At 42.3% G+C, this 20,793-nt stretch overlaps 1 protein-coding gene across 1 annotated transcript in view; it reads left to right on the forward strand.

Annotated features, from left to right (window-relative positions):
• The window catches only part of GMPR (guanosine monophosphate reductase), a 124,803-nt gene that overhangs the window by 5,903 nt on the left and 98,107 nt on the right, over nt 1-20,793 (forward strand). The window contains exons 2-3 of the mRNA XM_068234647.1: nt 16,255-16,374; nt 18,868-18,951. Of these exons, the coding sequence (XP_068090748.1) occupies nt 16,255-16,374; nt 18,868-18,951 (204 nt within the window). The remainder of the gene's footprint in view (nt 1-16,254; nt 16,375-18,867; nt 18,952-20,793) is intronic.

Consider the following 20,793-nt stretch of genomic DNA (forward strand, 5'->3'; position numbering starts at 1 on the left):
AATTTGCCCCCCATCCCTGAATTTTTAACCCCATAACTGCCCAGAATCCCTGATTCTCCCTCTCCTTGGCCATTTATTCCCTACAGATCTATTGATCACTGATCTATTGTGATCTTTTTCTTCCTATCTGTTACTATCTATACTCTACTGTCCCCCCCCCCCTCTCTACCCCCTCTACAACCCCCTCTACACCCCCCCCCCCCAAAAAAAAACTTTAAAAAAAAAACTGTCACTTTAAAAAAAAAAAATCTTTCTATCACTTTTTTCATCTTTATCATCTTTATCTATCCCTTTCTAAATAATGGCGAGGAGGCTCTATTCTGTGGTGGAGGCAGCTGCCATCCTCCAGCAGAGCAGCAGCGAGGATGAGTCAGGTAGTGATTGGCTCCCTCCGTCCGGCTCTGGTTCAGGATCTGAATCTTCAGAGTCCGAAGGGCCGCCATCACGCCGCTTGAGGAGGGACCCAAGTCCTGAGTCCGCTGATGAGGGACCATCAGGACTGTCCACAGCAGGGGGCTCCGTGGGCGACCCAGCATCGGGCTCCGTGGGTGACCCAGCATCGGGCTCCGTGGGCGACCCAGCAGAGGGCTCCGTGGGCAACCCAGCAGAGGGCTCCGTGGGCAACCCAGCAGAGGGCTCCGTGGGCAACCCAGCAGAGGGCTCCGTGGGCAACCCCGCTGCTGCTAGCAGCAGTGCGCCAGGGGGAGCTAGGCGCAGACAGGGTAGGCAGCCACAGGTACCTCGCAGGCAGGAGGTACTGCTTCATATGTTAAATGGCACCTGGGAACCCCCTAATTATGCTGCGCCCAACATCCCACCCTTCACAGCCACCGCTGGTGTGTCAGTGCCCATTGTCAATCAGGCACCAATTGACATTTTCCAGCTTTTCATGACAGAGGCAATGTGGGAGCATTTAGTAGAGCAAACTAATTTATTTGCTCTACAATTTTTAGCTGACCACCCCACCAACTATATCGCCAGAAAATGGCACCCCACCAACGTGCCTGAAATGAAGGCTTATGTAGGCCTCACGCTCAGCATGAGCATCACCCCAAAGCCCCAGATAAAAATGTACTGGTCCAGGGACCTTTATCATAATGCACCCCTCTATCCAGCAATAATGCGCAGGCAGCGTTTTGAGCTGTTGTCAAAGTTTTTCCACCTGAATGACAACTCTCAAGATGTGGAACATACCGACCCTGCCCATGACAGACTGTTTAAGTTGAGACCCCTGTTGACCCACCTAAGTGCAGTGTTCATGGATGTATATACCCCACACCGGGAAATTGCTGTGGACGAATCCCTGGTACCGTTTCATGGGAGACTTTCCATGAAACAGTACATCCCAAGCAAGAGGGCAAGATGTGGGGTGAAAATTTATAGGGCATGCGAGAGTGGCACTGGCTATACCTTCACTTTTAAAATTTATGAAGGCAAAGACTCTATTCTGCAGCCAGCTGGGTGCCCTGAGTACATTAGCACCAGTGGCAAAATAGTGGTGGACCTACTGAATCCACTTCTCCACCAAGGCTACCACGTCTACTTGGACAACTTTTATACAAGTGTGCCACTGTTCAAGTTCCTCTTCTCAGTCCAGACTGGCGCATGTGGGACGGTGAGAGCAAACTGTAAAGGCCTCCCCGCACAGGTAGTAAATAAAAAACTATGCAGAGGAGAGTCCTACGCACTCAGATCTGAAGAGCTCCTGGCATTAAAGTTCCACGACAAGCGGGAGGTGATGATGCTATCCACCATCCATACTGAGGCCACAGTTGTTGCCACATCCAGAACGGAACATCGTACAAAGCCAGAGGCCATAGTCGCCTACAATAAAAAATATGGGAGCAGTGGACTTATCAGACCAAGTCTTGGCGCCTTATTTATTAAGAAGAAGAAGGAAAGCATGGTACAAAAAAATAACATTCTTCTTGTTGCAGATGACCATGCACAATGCATTTGTGGTCTATCTAAAAACCACCACAACACCAACAAGCCAACAGATGACCTTTCTTGAGTTCCAGATTCAAGTCCACAAGTCCCTAATGTATTCCCCTGGCCAAATTGCACAACAGGATCCTATCCATTTGGAGAACTCAATTAGACTGAGGGAGAGACATTTTCCTGAACTAATTCCCCCCAATGAAGTGAAAAAAGCCCCCCTGAGAAGATGCAGAGTGTGTGTGAAACACAAGAGACGGTGTGAGTCACGGTATTTTTGCCCAGATTGCCCCTCAGCCCCAGCACTGTGTGTTATCAAGTGCTTTAGGGCATACCACACACTTGCAGATTACTAATTTATTTTTTTCCTTTTTTGTGTGTTTTTGTTTCTCTCTTTTTTTTGTGGTTTTTTTTTTCTTTACCTGGACATATTTGACTGGCATTTTCCCCCTTCCTATATATTCATGTAACTTACAGACCCTCAAAGGAGCTCACATTTGGCATACCCCTATGTTTTTGGGGTGTTGGCGGAAACTGAATTTTTTGAGGAAAAAGAAAACACAAAGTAAGTTCAAAATTGAACTTTGGACCCTGCTGCTCCCATCTTCTGACTCTTGGATCTGCTTGACCCCTGGCTTATGGCCTCTGGCTTTTCTCTAATTCTGCAAGACATCCAATGGTAAGTTCCAATGTATTTGTTATCACTGTGAAGAGAAGTGATATATTCAAATTAGCCACATTTTGGATTTGTTATAACCAGGGCAATGTGAAAATTCCTTTTGCAGTGTTCCTTTGAGAAGGTAGCTCACAAAATACCTACTGATGAATAGCCCTGGTTGTTAGCCTTCTATGATGGTGTCATGTGCGGTCTTTGTTTGATTCCAATCTCTCCTGGGAATATGCAAACAAACAATAGCTCTGCAACAATTAGTGCAAAAAAAAAATAGTGCACATTGGATATAATTGATTGCTGCACACAACCATTTGTTACTAAGTAAGGTATATGTTGTATAATTTTAACCGTGATGAGCTGTAGAATACATTTTGGTGTGTTTTAGGACTGAGGCCTAAGTCATCAGATTTTTTTATAGTGCCAAAGTGAAAAAAAGATGTAAAAAATATCATTTTCCAAGTTATGATTCAATTTTAGCAAAACCGCAGAAGTCCAATTGTTTCAAAATATGTGTATCTCAGTAGGCCTGGGTCTCTAGTTTTCAGAATGGTGACATTTGTGACCTGTTTCAAATGTTCTGACACTCCAGGGGCTTTGCGAACAAAGAATGACTGTATTACTTTTGTTGCAAAAAATGGCCTTGAAAATTGCATTAGTGCTGCTCATGGTTAACAGAGTATTGCGTGGCCAAGAAGCTATCTGATTATGTGTATAGGGTATCATTTTCACCGGGACAAGCAAGAGAATAGTATTTGGGGTCTTTGAGAGACAAAAACTATGTCAAGTGTTTTTTTTTTTTGTGCCAAAGTGAAAAAAGATGTAAGAAAATACCATTTTCCAAGTTATGATTCAATTTTAGCAAAACCGCAGAAGTCCAATTGTTTTAAAATATGTATATCTCAGTAGGCCTGGGTCTCTAGTTTTCAGAATGGTGACATTTGTGACCTGTTTCAAATGTTCTGACACTCCAGGGGCTTTGCGAACAAAGAATGACTGTATTACTTTTGTTGCAAAAAATGGCCTTGAAAATTGCATTAGTGCTGTTCATGGTTAACAGAGTATTGCGTGGCCAAGAAGCTATCTGATTATGTGTATAGGGTATCATTTTCACCGGGACAAGCAAGAGAATAGTATTTGGGGTCTTTGAGAGACAAAAACTATGTCAAGTGTTTGTTTTTTTTGTGCCAAAGTGAAAAAAGATGTAAAAAAATACCATTTTCCAAGTTATGATTCAATTTTAGCAAAACCGCAGAAGTCCAATTGTTTTAAAATATGTATATCTCAGTAGGCCTGGGTCTCTAGTTTTCAGAATGGTGACATTTGTGACCTGTTTCAAATGTTCTGACACTCCAGGGGCTTTGCGAACAAAGAATGACTGTATTACTTTTGTTGCAAAAAATGGCCTTGAAAATTGCATTAGTGCTGCTCATGGTTAACAGAGTATTGCGTGGCCAAGAAGCTATCTGATTATGTGTATAAGGTATCATTTTCACCGGGACAAGCAAGAGAATAGTATTTTGGGTCTTTGAGAGACAAAAACTATGTCAAGTGTTTTTTTTTTTGTGCCAAAGTGAAAAAAGATGTAAGAAAATACCATTTTCCAAGTTATGATTCAATTTTACCAAAACTGCAGAAGTCCAATTGTTTTAAAATATGTATATCTCAGTAGGCCTGGGTCTCTAGTTTTCAGAATGGTGACATTTGTGACCTGTTTCAAATGTTCTGACACTCCAGGGGCTTTGCGAACAAAGAATGACTGTATTACTTTTGTTGCAAAAAATGGCCTTGAAAATTGCATTAGTGCTGCTCATGGTTAACAGAGTATTGCGTGGCCAAGAAGCTATCTGATTATGTGTATAGGGTATCATTTTCACCGGGACAAGCAAGAGAATAGTATTTGGGGTCTTTGAGAGATTAGGCATATGTGATGTGGTTTTGTTTTAGCAGCAAATGAAATGAAAAGCAATGCAATTGTTATTTTCATATACTCTGCACCAAACTAATACACTTGTAAAAAACACCAAAAGTGACAGAATTGAAAAGTGAATACTTAAATAGTTACCTTAGGGACTCAGCTTTTTAAATATGTATGTCATGAGGATGTATTACTGTTTTTTTTTTTTCAAATAAAGGCTTGTAATCATTGGTAGTGTGCAATGAGAAAACAAAAAACACAACATAGAAAAAATGCACCTTTATTTCCAAATAACATATTGTCACCATACTATGTACTAGGGACATAATTTAAATCTTGTGATAACCACGACAAATAGGCAGATAAAATGTGTGGGTAAAATGTTCTGTAGAATTGTTCATTTTAAAACTATAGAGGCTGGAATTGGAGAAATAGTGTATTTTTTCATTTTTTCCCTCGTTTTTCTCTTTAAAGAGACTCTGTAACAAATTGTTTATCTTTATTTCTTCTATGCTATAAGTTCCTATGCCTTTTCTAATGTGGTCTGGCTTACTGCAGCTTTTCCTAATTGCACAGTAGCTGTGTTATCTCTGTTATATGATCTAATCTTCTCTCTATAGTCGGCACAGTCAGGCTGAGGCAGTCAGACTGGAATGTGCAGGGCTGCTTGTGATTAGCTAGAAGCTGTACACACCCCCTGCAGGCTCTGTGTGACTAACACACTCTGCTTAGCTGAGCCTATTAGAAGCTGGTTAGTTTGTTTGTAAACACTGCCTAAAACTGGCAATTACAAGCCAGGTTTGCAGCAGAGAATGGCAGAAACAGCACAGAGGGGACCAGGAGCACATAATGAATAGAATGGTATGCTTTTTATTGTAAGAATTTCAGAGTACAGATTCTCTTTAAAATACATAGACATTTTAGTAGTTACTAAAAACAAATGTCACCCCCCAAAAGCCAAATTTGTGGTGAAAAAAAACAAGATCTAATTAATTTATGTGTGATGAGTAGTGATAAAGCTATTAGCGAATGAATGAGAGCAGCGCTGACAGGGGAAAATTGCTTCAGTCCTTAAGGTGAAAATAGCTGTGAGGCTGAACCGGTTAAAGTTTCAAAGGAAAAATATATACATTTAAAAACCCGCCGACTTTAACGGTTAATAGCAAAGCCTGCTTAAAATTTAGGAACACCAAATTCACAGGGTATATTAAGGGGATCAGTGGGAATAAGAGGAAGGGGAGCGGCAGCCAAGCTTTCCCCTCCCCCTCCGAGCCCTTGTCCAATCCAAGGACAAGGGGCTCTTCTCCACCTCCGATGGACGGTGGAGGTGGAGGCCGCGATTTCCTGGGGGGGGGGTTTCATGGTGGCATCTGGGAGTCCCCTTTAAAAAGGGGTCCCCCAGATGCCCACCCCCCCTCCCAGGAGAAATGAGTATAGAGGTACTTGTACCCCTTACCCATTTCCTTTAAGAGTTAAAAGTAAATAAACACACAAACACATAGAAAAAGTATTTTAATTGAACAATAAACATAACCACGAAAAAAGTCCTTTAATATTCTTAATTAACCATTAATACTTACCTGTCCCTTTAAAAGCCAGTTCCCACGCAATATCCTCGGAAATATACTAATCAGTTACAATGTAACAAAGTTGTTACAATGTAACAACTTTGTTACTTTGTAACTCCACCGCACCCGACGTCACTCGCCGCTCACCCGCCGGCCGCCGCATACACTCTAAGTCCCCGCCGGCTCCCGCCGTCCACTCCGCCCACACCTGTCACCCTGGGTGCCAGCATGTATATAGGTGACATGTGGGAGAGGCGGGGAGGGCAGCGAGAGCCGGTGGGACTTAGCGTCCTGAACCCGACAGAGCTCTGAGCTATATAGCTCAGAGCTCTCTAAAGCATCTTTGTATTTGGGCTCCAAGGAGCCCCATTGGTCCTTAGCAGACCAATGGGGTTCCTTATGATTTGAAGGAACCCCATTGGTCTGCTAAGGACCAATGGGGCTCCTTGGAGCCCAAATTCAAAGATGCTTAGAGAGCGCAGACGCGTATGCGGCGGCTGAGCGGCAAGTGACGTCGGGTGCGGCGTAGTTACAATGTAACAAAGTTGTTACATTGTAATAACTTTGTTACATTGTAACTGATAGAACGTTTCCGAGGCTATTTCGAGGGATCATTTATTTAAAGGGACAGGTAAGTATTAATGGTTAATTAAGAATATTAAAGGACTTTTTTCATGGTTATGTTTTTTGTTCAATTAAAATACTTTTTCTATGTGTTTGTGTGTTTATTTACTCTTAACTCTTAAAGGAAATGGGTAAGGGGTACAAGTACCTCTATACTCATTTCTCCTGGGAGGGGGGGGTGGGCATCTGGGGGACCCCTTTTTAAAGGGGACTCCCAGATGCCACCATGAACCCCCCCCCAGGAAATCGCGGCCTCCACCTCCACCGCCCATCGGAGGTGGAGAAGAGCCCCTTGTCCTTGGATTGGACAAGGGCTCGGAGGGGGAGGGGAAAGCTTGGCTGCCCCTCCCTTTCCGAGACCCCCCAATCCATGGACCATGCGGGCTGGTATAGTCAGGGTGCGGAGCCCCACGCGGCCGGTGCTCCGCATTCTGGCTATCCCAGTCTGCATGGGGGACAAGGGGTTAAAGAGGTCTGGGAGGAGGGAACCCACGTCGTTTTTTTTAAATATTTCCCACACTCAGAACGAAGTAAGTAAAACTCTTCCCACTTGGGGGAATCTATGAAAATAAAACACTATTGTTACCTGTGCAAAAAAACCTGACATTTTCCGCATTTAAAAGACATTTTTGCCCTTGAAACTTAAAAATCGATTTTCTCAAAAACTATAAGGTCTTTTTGAAAAAAAAATTTTCCTCTTATTCCCACTGATCCCCTTAATATACCCTGTGAATTTGGTGTTTCTTAAATTTTAAGCAGGCTTTGCTATTAACCGTTAAAGTCGGCGGGTTTTTAAATGTATATATTTTTCCTTTGAAACTTTAACATCGATTTTCTCAAAAACTATAAGGTCTTTTTGAAAAAAAAAATTTCCTCTTATTCCTTCTGATCTCCTTAATATATTCTCCAAATTTGAGGCTCTTAGCACTTAAGGGGGCTTTGCTATTAACCCTTAAAGTCGGCGGCTTTTTTATATTATACGGGAGCGTAATATTACGCGATTACGGCAGACTGTGTAATTTCAATGGTAGTTTACTGTCTTACGCGTAATTTGTTACGCGTAATAACGTAACCTACGGTCTACGCATAATTAATCACGCGTAAGACAGTAACCTTACACGTAACGCTTACGGTGCATTTGTAGTGAATTACGATGCGTAATTACGCTAATGCGTAATTTCGGCCCAGCACTGATACTGCTATATAAAGTCGGTGTACCAGGCATTTGCAAAACTGTCAGGCTGTAAATTGATATTTTGACCTTTTCTGAATCCTGTAAATGTGACTAAAAGAAGGAATCCTTCTGCTCTGTTGGATCATTTTGCCATATTTTGTACTAACATGCATGTCATTCAAAATTGTCATTCCTTTATTTAAACAAACTCCCTCAAGGGACTATTGTGTGTGTTTAATATGCAAGCAAATGATGGACCTGCTTACACTAGATCAGCTGTATTTGTCATCACAGCTGTCACACTGCAGATCTAATTGTACTGAGATTCCCTGTGATGTGCTGCCAGATTCAAACCACAGGTCCGTCTCTGTAGACTATCAAATCTCAGTGAAACTTTGTAAATAGAGTAAAGCACTTCGAAAAGAGTAAAGCCTTCGAGAGACAAAACCTGCTTGACTTGTATGTTTTCACATCTCAGCACTTTCCAGCATCCTCAATACACCTACCTAAAACCTAATTTACATGGGAAGATTCCCAGCTGTAAAACATCATGTTGTAAAAGGAACCAAGCTTCAAACAGATGACATTAGTGACACTTGAGGAATTTCACACCATCCCTGGATAATGACAGTGAAAAGGAAGCAGGGGGGTTAACCTCTCAAACATGGCAGCCCTTTCAGCTATTTGAAACCAGCAGCTGCAAAGATCCAACACCCATTTTTGTATAAATTTCCCATTCGAGACAGTAAACATACCATATAAGTTGCAGATCCAATGTAAATTTGGTGCAAGCATCTGAAACAGTCCTTACAGAAAAGTTTAAAGGTAGCTCTTGTAATCCAGATAGATTCATTGATCCTGCAAGCTTTAGAAAATTTCTCAAGGCAGTGATGGGGGTATTATACAGTATACGAATTGTGGACAAATTTGCAGCTATCAGTGTCTTTTTCATTTTGCTACTGTGCTGAGAAATGCAGGAAGGCCAATCGTTACTGGATCTCAGTTGCTGGAGTTCAGCCTGGCAATATAGAAAGTAACTACCGTATGTCCTATGCCTGCAATTTGTAACCTGATGGGTAAACTAAACAGGTATCACAAGCTTCCATGCCGCAAAAATGCTGGTTTGCTTGTATAAGACAAGCCTCTGTTACATGTGCATGCAGCCGGCTGGAGGCACAAGCAGAGTGTCCAGATGCCCGGCCTCCCAGATCCCATTCCAACCGGTAGAGGGTGCCACAATATTGTTGATGGGGTTCAGGGCAATGATTGATGGGTTTCAATTGAAAACATCAACAATATTATTTTGGCAAGTTAATTTGTTTCTATTCTTATTCCAATACTTATTCTAATACTTTTAACCATAGACCCTGATCAAGCATGCAAATCAGATGTTTGTCTTAAGGTGTGTTATTCAGGCACTACTGATGCATGCAAGATCATCAGGATGCTGGGCAACCGGTATTGTTTAAAAGGAAATAAACATGGCAGCCTCCATATCCCTCTTGGGCCAGTTGTCTTTTAATGCCAGGATTGGGGGATCAGTGGATACCCAGACAACCCCACAGTCATTTAGGTGAACTGCAGCAGTGTAAACTTACTGTCATGGACATATTTATGTAGGCACCGAATATAGACCACAGGAAACATCGTTATGTCCAGGAAACAATCATTGGAAAATCCCACCCTAGTCTAATATTTTTTTCCCATGAGAGTAGTTGGCCCATGGCTTGTCTGTAGGCATGGGTCTGTCCCATACATATACAGTGGCTTGCAAAAGTATTCGGCCCCCTTGAAGTTTTCCACGTTTTGTCCACTTACTGCCGCAAACATGAATCAATTTTATTGGAATTCCACATGAAAGACCAACACAAAGTGGTGTACACATGAGAAGTGGAACGAAAATCATACATGATTCCAAATATTTTTTACAAATAAATAACTGCAAAGTGGTGTGTGCATAATTATTCGGCCCCCTTTGATCTGAGTGCAGTCAGTTGCCTATAGACATTGCCTGATTAGTGCTAAGGACTAAATAGAGTGCGCCTGTGTGTAATCTAATTTCAGTACAAATACAGCTGCTCTGTGAGGGCCTCAGAGGTTGTCTAAGACAATATTGGGAGCAACAACACCATGAAGTCCAAAGAACACACCAGACAGGTCAGGGATAAAGTTATTGAGAAATTTAAAGCAGGCTTAGGCTACAAAAAGATTTCCAAAGCCTTGAACATCCCACGGAGCACTGTTCAAGCGATCATTCAGAAATGGAAGGAGTATGGCACAACTTTAAACCTACCAATACAAGGCCATCCACCTAAACTCACAGGCCGAACAAGGAGAGCGCTGATCAGAAATGCAGTCAAGAGGCCCATGGTGACTCTGGACGAGCTACAGAGATCAACAGCTCAAGTGGGAGACTCTGTCCACAGGACAACTATTAGTCATGCACTGCACAAAGTTGGCCTTTATGGAAGAGTGGCAAGAATAAAGCCATTGTTAACAGAAAAGCATAAGAAGTCCCGTTTGCAGTTTGCCACAAGCCATGTGGGGGACACAGCAACTATGTGGAAGAAGGTGCTGTGGTCAGATGAGACCAAATTGGAACTTTTTGGCCAAAATGAAAAACGTTGTGTGGCGGAAAACTAACACTGCACATCACTCTGAACACACCATCCCCACTGTCAAATATGGTGGTGGCAGCATCATGCTTGGGGGGTGCATCTCTTCAGCAGGGACAGGGAAGCTGGTCAGAGTTGATGGGAAGATGGATGGAGCCAAATACAGGGCATACTTGGAAGAATACCTCTTGGAAACTGCAAAAGACTTGAGACTGGGGTGGAGGTTCACCTTCCAGCAGGACAATGACCCTAAACATAAAGCCAGGGCAACAATGGAATGGTTTAAAACAAAACATATCTATGTGCATAGCCGGCCTTTGACCTGTGCGACTAGAGCGGTCGCCTAATAGCTGGTTACCTATACTGAGAGCACCTGCACCTGATTTCCTATACTCTGGGCACCTATAGCTGGCTACCTTTACTGAGGGCACCAACACATGGCTACCTATACTGGAGGCACCTACGCCTGGCTACGCCTGGCTACCTATGGGGGTGATGGAGACCTTCAACTGACTATACTGGGGGCACCTATGCTTGGCAACCTGTATTGAGGGCACCTACACATGTGATCAAGGTTTTTTTTTTGGGCGGGGGGGGGCGCACTGCAGCTATAACGCGTGGTGCAAATTGTTGGTGCTGTGCTATCATTGTGAATGTGGGCGGGGGGGGGGGGGGGGGGGATAACTGTCCCACTGATTGTTTTTATTATTATTCCTGAAAGGTTTTAGCCTTCATTGCTAAGTATATTCAGGATAATTCAGTGTGTGTGTGTGTGTGTGTGTGTGTGTGTGTGTGTGTGTGTGTGTGTGTGTGTGTGTGTGTGTGTGTGTGTGTGTGTGTGTGTGTGTGTGTGTGTGTGTGTGTGTGTGTGTGTGTGTGTGTGTGTGTGTGTGTGTGTGTGTGTGTGTGTGTGTGTGTGTGTGTGCACAAAAATCAGGTTTCGCTCAGGGCGCTGTGAAACCTAAGGCCGGCCCTGTCTATGTGTTACAATGGCCCAAAGTCCAGATCTAAATCCAATCGAGAATCTGTGGCAAGATCTGAAAACGCTGTCCATCTAATCTGACTGAGCTGGAGCTGTTTTGCAAAGAAGAATGTGCAAGGATTTCAGTCTCTAGATGTGCAAAGCTGGTAGAGACATACCCTAAAAGACTGGCAGCTGTAATTGCAGCAAGAGGTGGTTCTACAAAGTATTGGCTCAGGGGGCCGAATAATTACGCACACCCCACTTTGCAGTTATTTATTTGTAAAAAATGTTTTGAATGATGTATGATTTTTGATCCACTTCTCACGTGTACACCGCTTTGTATTGGTCTTTCACGTGGAATTCCAATAAATTTGATTCATGTTTGTGGCAGTAATGTGACAAAATGTGGAAAACTTCAAGGGCGAATACTTTTGCAACCCACTGTATATTCATATCTATTTAAGCTGGATTTGGGCATGGTCATCTTGTTTGCTGTTCAACTTGTGCCTGCCAACAAAATCTCCCGGCACTGGAACTTTAAAGATTTTATTGAGCTGAATCGATGTGTCTACATACTATGCACCTTAAAGAGAATCTGTATTGTTAAAATCGCTCAAAAGTAAACATACCAGTGCGTTAGGGGACATCTCCTACGCCCCTCTGTCACAATTTCGCCGCTCCCCGCCGCATTAAAAGTGGTTAAAAACAGTTTTAAAAAGTTTGTTTATAAACAAACAAAATGGCCACCAAAACAGAAGTAGGTTGATGTACAGTATGTCCACACATAGAAAATACATCCATACACAAGCAGGCTGTATACAGCATTCCTTTTGAATCTCAAGAGATCATTTGTGTGTTTCTTTCCCCCCTGAGGGGGGAGTGCAAAGCAGAACCACAACACTGAAGAACTTGGCAGCCTTCCAGACACAGGCTGACAAGTCTGACAAGGGAAAGATACATTGATTTATTACAGAGACTGTGATAGTACAAAGTGCTGCAGTAAGCCAGAACACCTTAGAATAGCTTTTAGAACTTGTAGGATGATAAAAAACAGGATGCAATTTTTTGTTACGGAGTCTCTTTAATGAATTGAACATATTTTTTACAACCTAATGAAATGTATCCATTATTAAGCAATTTCTTAGTTTATGTACATATACTCTTACTATCTATATACATTATTCAGTTATATTGCTGTGGCTAAGGTCAGACATCACTTATGACTCATATCATTCATTAAATTAAAATATACTTCATTTTGAAAAAAAATAAATAAAAGATAATGTATAAGAACTAATAATAAACAGGAAAGGCTTAAGGACCAGGGACTGCTGGTACAATTTCCAGGCTTACCGACATCACACATCATGAACTCATCGCTACCGCTGATCGCGCCACTCTCCCGCTACTGTAGCTCACTCACTATTGGTATGACAGCAGAGCTCCTTGAGCCGGTCAGGAGCTGTTATCATTGGCTGATATCATTGGCTCTTGACCCTGCCATCGCTGTGAGCAAATGTGAATGGCGGTAGCGGTGGGTCTGTGTGAAATGTGGAAGTTGAAATCTACCCCCTGGCAGGCTTAGGTGGACATAAACAGGGCGTAGATTTCAAGTACGCTCATCTGAAAGAGGTTAAGCTAGGTACACATGCTAGATGACTATTGGGCAAGGCGACTGTTCAGGAACATTTTAGCTGAGAATCCAGCATGTGTTTAGCTGAGAGTCCAGCAGGTATCCCCTAAACTCCCCTCCTGAGTACCCCTAGGGGTACGTATAATGTGTTGGGAACCTAGGCCCTAAACAATGCCTGCCTGCATTGTTCTTCTCCTCCCCTCACCATTGTTGAGCCCACCGTCATTCCTAAACACACCCCCAAACCTCACCTCCTGTAGGAATAAATCAGATCACTAACCTACAGGCACTTGACCCTGAACCAGTGGCGTAGCAATAGGAGGTGCAGAGGTAGCGACCGCATCAGGGCCCTTGAGCAAGAGGGGCCCTGATGGGGCCTACCCCTCAAACATAGTATTAGCTCTTTATTGGCCCTGTGCTGATAATATTCACTTCTTTAGTTAATTTGAATAGTAGGGATCATTAACACACAGTTCCCCACTCCCTTCTTGCACCTCTGACACTGTGGTTGTCCTTGATTGGTTTTGGTGTGCTATATCAATTGTTATATATAACATGCTTGGGGGGCTCCAATGCTAAACTTGCACTGGGGCCTACGGCTTCTTAGCTACGACACTGCCCTAAACTGTCGCACCTAGGGGTTGAGTCCCATTCCTTGCAGGCGATAGTAATTGTACATGTATATGCAACTTTAGCCTTTACCCACAAAGCACCCATCATTGCTGGAATCCAGCAGGAGAGCACATAGCAACAGACATCACAATAGGAGCCATGCCTAGCATCAGCACACAACAGACACAGACACCATTCAACACACAGGTTTTCTCAATTGTATATACAGTATTTTCATATCAAACTTACATCAAGTTTATTACAGTACTCTGTAAGCAAAAGTGTTTAAAAAGAAAAAATAAATTATAAACAAACATGCAACAAAACACTGTGTGCAAAACACACCATCCAATACCAGTTCTACCCGTTCCCAATAATACAACAAAATTACCACAGGTAAGGTAATCCAGCACTCAACATGCACAGAGTTTGTCTATTACTGGGGAACTGTCTAGGAGCCCTGTATGTTATTTGGGGGCTGTCTGTTACTGTCATCTATCATGGGGCTCTGGTCATTTGGCTCACCTGTTTGTTTATTTTTGGGGGACTGAATTCCCTAAAATTATTAATGTTTAGGATATGATGTTATTTAATTATTTTTTAGTGGAACAACACACTGGCCTATGTGCATGTCACTGTACAACTGACCTAGTGCCTCACCTCAATCTTATTGGTCAAGCCTCATATACATAGTACACCTCAGAAATACAAGCGCCTGATCATATAAAACCGCACATTTTGTGGCCTATCCTCTTGCAGGTTTATTTCTCCATGGGAGGAACTGCCACCACCTACCATGTGCCACTATTGCGCCTCCCGCAATATTGTGGATGTGGGAGGAGCACTAATTCAGGAATTGGGGTAAATTATGTTCATGATCACCATTTTATCAGCTTGAATTTCACAACTCTTCCTTCCCCTTCCACTCTTTGCCCTATACTGTCTCCCCTCACTTCCTTCACAAACAATACCAGTGCTCACATACGCACAGAAACTGCCGTTCCTGCCACAACCATATTATGTTTCATTTTTTCCCCCGTCTTTGGCCTCAACTCACTAAGGGCAGTTCGGTAAAATACTTTAGTTTGGTAAAATACAGCATCCGGTATTTTACACTTTTTTTTTCCAAATTCACTAAGATTTTACACAAGCGGTAGAAGTTTGGTAATTTACCGAATAAACATGCTTCTTTTCACTAAGCCTTGCTCAGTAAGTCTCACTTACCAGCTGTGGAGCAGGTCAGCGGTCAGGCAGGAAGCTGTGTGCATGAGTTGGGGTTTTCTGTTTTGTGCATACCTGGCATCCCTTTAGATGTACTGCAGCCACCAGGGGGAACTCTCCTGTATAAGAGTATACAGATATTCACATCTAAAGAGATGCAGAAAAGCCTTATAAAATGTCACCAGCCAGGGGCATAACTAGGTCCCACCGGGCCCCCCTGCAGAAATTCTGAGCGGCCCCCCCTCCCCCTGGGGCCCCACTCGGGGGCCGATTTGGGGGGCTGGAGGGGTTGCAGCATGAGGAGAAAGCCATGCTGCACTTCGGCGGGGAGGGGGGATGGTCCTCCCCCCTCACCTTGGGCTCTCCCCTCTGCGCTCCCCTCCAGCATCAATACGTCTGTCTGTGCAGCGGCGGCAGCGCCAGATACATACCTTCTGTGCGCTCCAGCGTGGACGTTCCTCTCTCTAGTCTCTGACGTGACTTCCTGTACAAACAGGAAGTCGCGTCAGACATAGAGGGAGAAACATCCACGTTGGAGCGCACAGAAGGTATGTATCTGCCGCGGGAGCAGGGGCTGCAGGCCCTATTGTTACGCCAGTTTCACCAACTCCTGCACTGCCGGAATGAAGTCCTGACCTCCAGGGTATCGGACCAAATCAGGAGAGAAGCAGGGCTGTGTGGCTCTCCCTATTGACTGCCTGGCTCTCCCTTTTAGCTTTCTGCTACATCTGTCAATATGTTACTGCAAGGAGATTGTGAGTCATCGGCTGGTCAGAGCTGGAGGTAAATACCGTTTACCGAACACTTTTACTTGATTTACTGAATGCTTTAATCTTTGTGAATTGCAATTTCTTGACATTTCTTGAGATATTTACCACACAAGTTGGTCATTTACTTCACTAGTCAGTAATTTTTAGTGTGGTTTTCAGTGTGGTAACAGGTTTAGTGAATTGTCATTTGCCAAGGTGATCAGTAAAATCAACTGTTTTCTCCATTACCAAATGCAGTAATACTTAGTGAATTAAGGCCTTTGTTTTCATCTCATGCAAACGAGTGGTCTCTGTATACTCATGTACCCATGCTCTGCCCATACATGTGCTGTTCTTTATCTGCACTTTATCCACTCTATGCACACAGTACATGTACCCACACTCTATCCACATATACTGTACATCATACCTTTACCCATACTCTATACACACGCACTCTATACTTGTACCTACATACTGTAAACATGCACATTGTACATGTACACTACACATGCAGTGTATGGTGGTTGATCTAGGCAGTTGCTATAATTTGTTGCTTTCTTTACAGGTAGATCTGGTACGGACGTTCACATTTAGAAACTCCAAACAAACATATACTGGAATACCAATCATTGCAGCAAATATGGATACTGTAGGTACATTTGAGATGGCCAGAGCTCTGTTCAAGGTCAGTGCCCTTCTGTCATCAGTTGTTTTTTCTTTAAAGTACTGTTCATATGATTTCGTTTTTCGTCGTGGTCGTTATTTTGCACTTACAAATGACCTTTTAAGATCTGAAGATCTTCATGTTAAATAATATAAGAGATCCTGCATACCTGGTCTGGATGTATTAAAAATTGTCTGCTATTACATGGAAAAAGTTTGTCCACACCATCTGGGTCACATCTTACCAAAGCAAGAGGCAAAACTTTTTTCTTGTATAAATGAACACATTTGCATAATTTGAGCATACATGAACCTTTTGTGCAATGCCAAGTGATTCCTAAACTTTTCAGCTGCTTCTCATGCATGGTTTAGGGACTAGTTTAAGAGCCGAATAAAGCAGGTATTTACCGACATGCACAAAAGAGCCATGATTTTGCCATGTAAAATGAACCATCCTGTAGACTGCCTTTTTTTGTATTTTGTTTGTCATCAAGCTGAGGAAAGTCCAAGGGAGGGTGGTTATTTTTCCCTAACTTGTACACCAGCTTGCTGTAGTCATCAGTTGTGTGTGTGTGTGTGTGTGTGTGTGTGTGTGTGTGTGTGTGTGTGTGTATGTGTGTGTGTGTGTGGGGGGGGGGGGAGGCAACAACAGGAAGTGCAACATTACCTCCACTAATCTCTGAGCCTATTACCCACTGATGCTGGTCAAGGGAGCTCTTCCGCCAAATTCCCTACCCCAGTATGGCACCACATTTTGGGCTTGATTCACTAAACCGTGATAAATATCACACCTTAGCATAGCGAGCGCTACGAACCCGCAGGGGCTCAGGGCAGGACGAGTGCCATTGCCAATTAGCAGGCATAAGTTCGTAGCACTCGCTATGCTACTCTGATAAGGCGTGTTAACTTTGATAAGGTGTGATATCTTTGATAAGGTGTGATATTTGAGTTATCACGGTTTAGTGAATCAAGCCCACAGGATCAAGAGTTTATGGTACTATTGTAGTAATCAAAAATATGCTATAGGAGGTAACAAGACCACACCCACACAGCCAATATTTTGCAAAAAAATGTAAAACACGTTCAGTCTAATGCCACTCAAAATGATCCTCAACGCAATGGATACAGCATAAAATATGAATACTTTCTGCAGAGTATTGCTCACAATTACTGTTATTCACTATTAGAGTAACTTAACTTTCTGTTTTTTCTCCTTTATGTAATATGAGACAGGAATTGAGGGGGAATTATCACATCAGGAACAGGGCACATTTTCCTCTCTTTTTACCCAGGGTAAAGAATCCACTCTCAGGATTTTACCTTTGCCTCTGCTCCTGTTTGGGGATATTTCCCTCACTTCTTGTGATGAGTGTCACAAGGCGCAGCGAGATCACAACTCCCAACTGTCCCCTTTTCAGAGTGACAGAACCACTTTTCAATCCAAATCCTCTATCCTACCCATTTGTCCCTCTTTCAGGACTGACGTACAAACCAATGAAAATTACATGTATTTTTCTACTGAAAAAATGTGTTCAATTGACTCTAAACTGTATTCCTGTCCTTTAATTTGATATAGTTCTTATTTCAAAATGTTAATGAGGGGGGTGTGATAAGAGGTGTGGCAGGGGTGTGCCTTTAAAGTGTACCGCTTTCTTATCTCAAAGAGTTGTGAGGTGTGGGACACTGATAACTAGGGATGTGCGAAAGCTCCACTGATGTTACCACTAAAAATTGTCAATAATACGGTCATTCCACAAATTTTCACGAGAACATCAATAGCCCCGACTCTTGCAGTTAATAGTAAGCCGTTTTTGAGAAAATGTTTTTTTAAATGCGGTTAAATGACAGATAATGTACCTATGTATCGGCAGTGAATATTTACATATATCATTAGAAAGAGCAGTGAATTTCCTGTCGGGTTTTCCAAGTGGTCAGTAAGCATTTTCTCCTTAAAACATTTGAAAGGCAAAATTTGCTGCGAGATTGAGCATACAATTCTCTCTCTCTCATCCCTGTTGATAATGGTAACAAAACTGAACAGTGATTCTAGACTGTCATCATTCCTTATTTCTTCATTCATTATTCCAAAGTAATAGCCCTAGATCATACGTCAAAGCCATTACATTTGGCCCTCAAGGCATTTCCCCACCTTGCATTATGTTTGGCCCACTCTAGACCACCAGGGAAGCTATATTAGAGGTAAAGCCCTAGAACACCAGGGCAGCCATATGGGGAGGTAGGAGGAAGCCACTAAACACTAGGGAACTGTATAGGGGAGGGTGGGGGGCAGTTGAGTTTGACACCCCTGCCCTAGATCATAGCCAAGACTGAACTACAGTATTACCTCATGACTTTTTAAAGTAAGTAAAGGTTATGGGAAAGCTAAAGGCTCATTTTGGGAAACTAATCACTTTTTGTGCCATCAGTATACTTTATAAACTGAGTCATAGTTTATGTCATGTACGCATAGGATAGTATGATGTACAAACTTCTGTCCTTTATGTTTTCTTTCTAGCATACATTGTTTACTGCAGTTCACAAGCATTATTCATTGGAAGACTGGAAGAAATTTTCCTCTGCATATCCAGAATGCCTTGAGGTATGAATATAGCCATTTATTCCAAGTATATTCCTTTAGAAAGTTCATTGTAGGACACTTGAAGGCTTTCAGAACAAATACATATATACAAAGAAAATAAATGCCCACTTTCCTGTGTGGGTGATCTACATTTCCTCTGTATGGATGATCGGCAGAAATGCCCTGAATGTACAACTGTAAATGGATTTATTTTTAGATGGATTCAATTAAGAGTCCTTGCTGTTCACTTTCCACTATGGTTTACTAGCAACAAATAGAGAAAATAGAGGTGTATTTGTGATCGATTGCTACCCCTCACAACAGTCAGCACTTATGTGTCACTCCTGAAGCAAGAGAGAAAAATCAGACAATAAGAAACGTACACTTTGTACCAAACAAGATATTTGAAAGAGAGAACAGATAGGCTGTAGTACCTCCTTTTAGCACAAGTGTTATTACTGTGGCATGTCTAAATGGGGCAGGCAAAAAATACAGAGCTGCTCTTATTATATATTTATATGGCTCCAACAAATTCTATAGTGTTTTTCATTTAGTATGGCACAAGTAAAGTATAGAGACATTTAGCTGATGCCGACAAGGGTAAAAAAACACACAACAGTCGTACAAAATACCAGGTAGGAGATTTGTAGCAAAAAGGTAAAACAACAGCACTACTGTGACAGATTTGGAGGAGTAACCCTGCTCATATGAGCTTACAGTGTAAACAAATCAAGGGATAAAATACAAAGTGAAGGGAGCCTGTAAGTTACAGTTCTCTGAATAGATATTAAGGAATTAAATCAAGGTTGTATGATAGTATGATTGCCTGAAGAATTGAGATTTAAGATTGTTTTAAGACGGAGGGGAGTGCCAAATTAAATGTGGAAGGAATATCAGACGAAGGCAGAAGCTTGTAAGAAGTCCTGTGTACAGTTCTAGGTGGACGTCACGTAATTAAAGCGGACTAGAGAGAAGTTCTTCTGAAGAGCATAGATCATGGTTTGGGTGACAGTCTGTGAACATTTCATCAGTGTATGAAAAGGTTACATTGAGAAGAGCTTTATACGTTGAATTTGGACATTTGAACTGAATTTATTGTGTGATAGGGAGCCCATTGCTGAATACAGTTTGTAAAAAAAATATGAAATACATAGACAGGATCTTATGGAAAATAAGAGAAATGTTGTTAAAGCAATGTTATCAATGTTATCTACCTTATACAAGCCTGCCTTGTACTGTGCAGCTGACATGGATATCATCAAGCAGCTGCTAGCCAGTTGCATTTTAGACAAGACAAGAGACAAGACAAATAACATTTATATCGCGCTTTTCTCCTGGTGGACTCAAAGCGCCAGAGCAGCAGCCACTAGGGCGCGCTCTATAGACTGTAGCAGTGTTAGGGAGACTTGCCAAAAGTCTCCAACTGAATAGGTGCTGGATTACTGAACAGGCAGAACCGAGATTCGAACCCTGGTCTCCTGTGTCAGAGGCAGAGCCCTTAACCATTACACCATCCAGCCACCATACAGCTGATTGGTATGAAGGTAGCCACACAGCATACCATTTTTAAAATATCTTTTTTTAAATTCAAGAATTGCAATCAATTTTTCTGATTGATTGTAACATTTAAAAAATCTGACCAATGTACCACACACCTACAGTATGTTTAATTATTCCTCACTTAACCACTCTGGCTTCAATTTCCCCAGGATTTCCATGCAAAAAGTGTTTCAATTAATTTCCAATAATTTTCAACCATTTTTTTTGCAATCAATTTTTTTTATATTGAATGCTATACAGGTTATTGTATTGAATTCAATAAAAAAAAGTTGATGATGTTGATGATGCTGTGTGACCCTGGTG

This window comes from Hyperolius riggenbachi, chromosome 5 (assembly GCF_040937935.1).
Source record: "Hyperolius riggenbachi isolate aHypRig1 chromosome 5, aHypRig1.pri, whole genome shotgun sequence".
Taxonomy (NCBI): Eukaryota; Metazoa; Chordata; class Amphibia; order Anura; family Hyperoliidae; genus Hyperolius; species Hyperolius riggenbachi.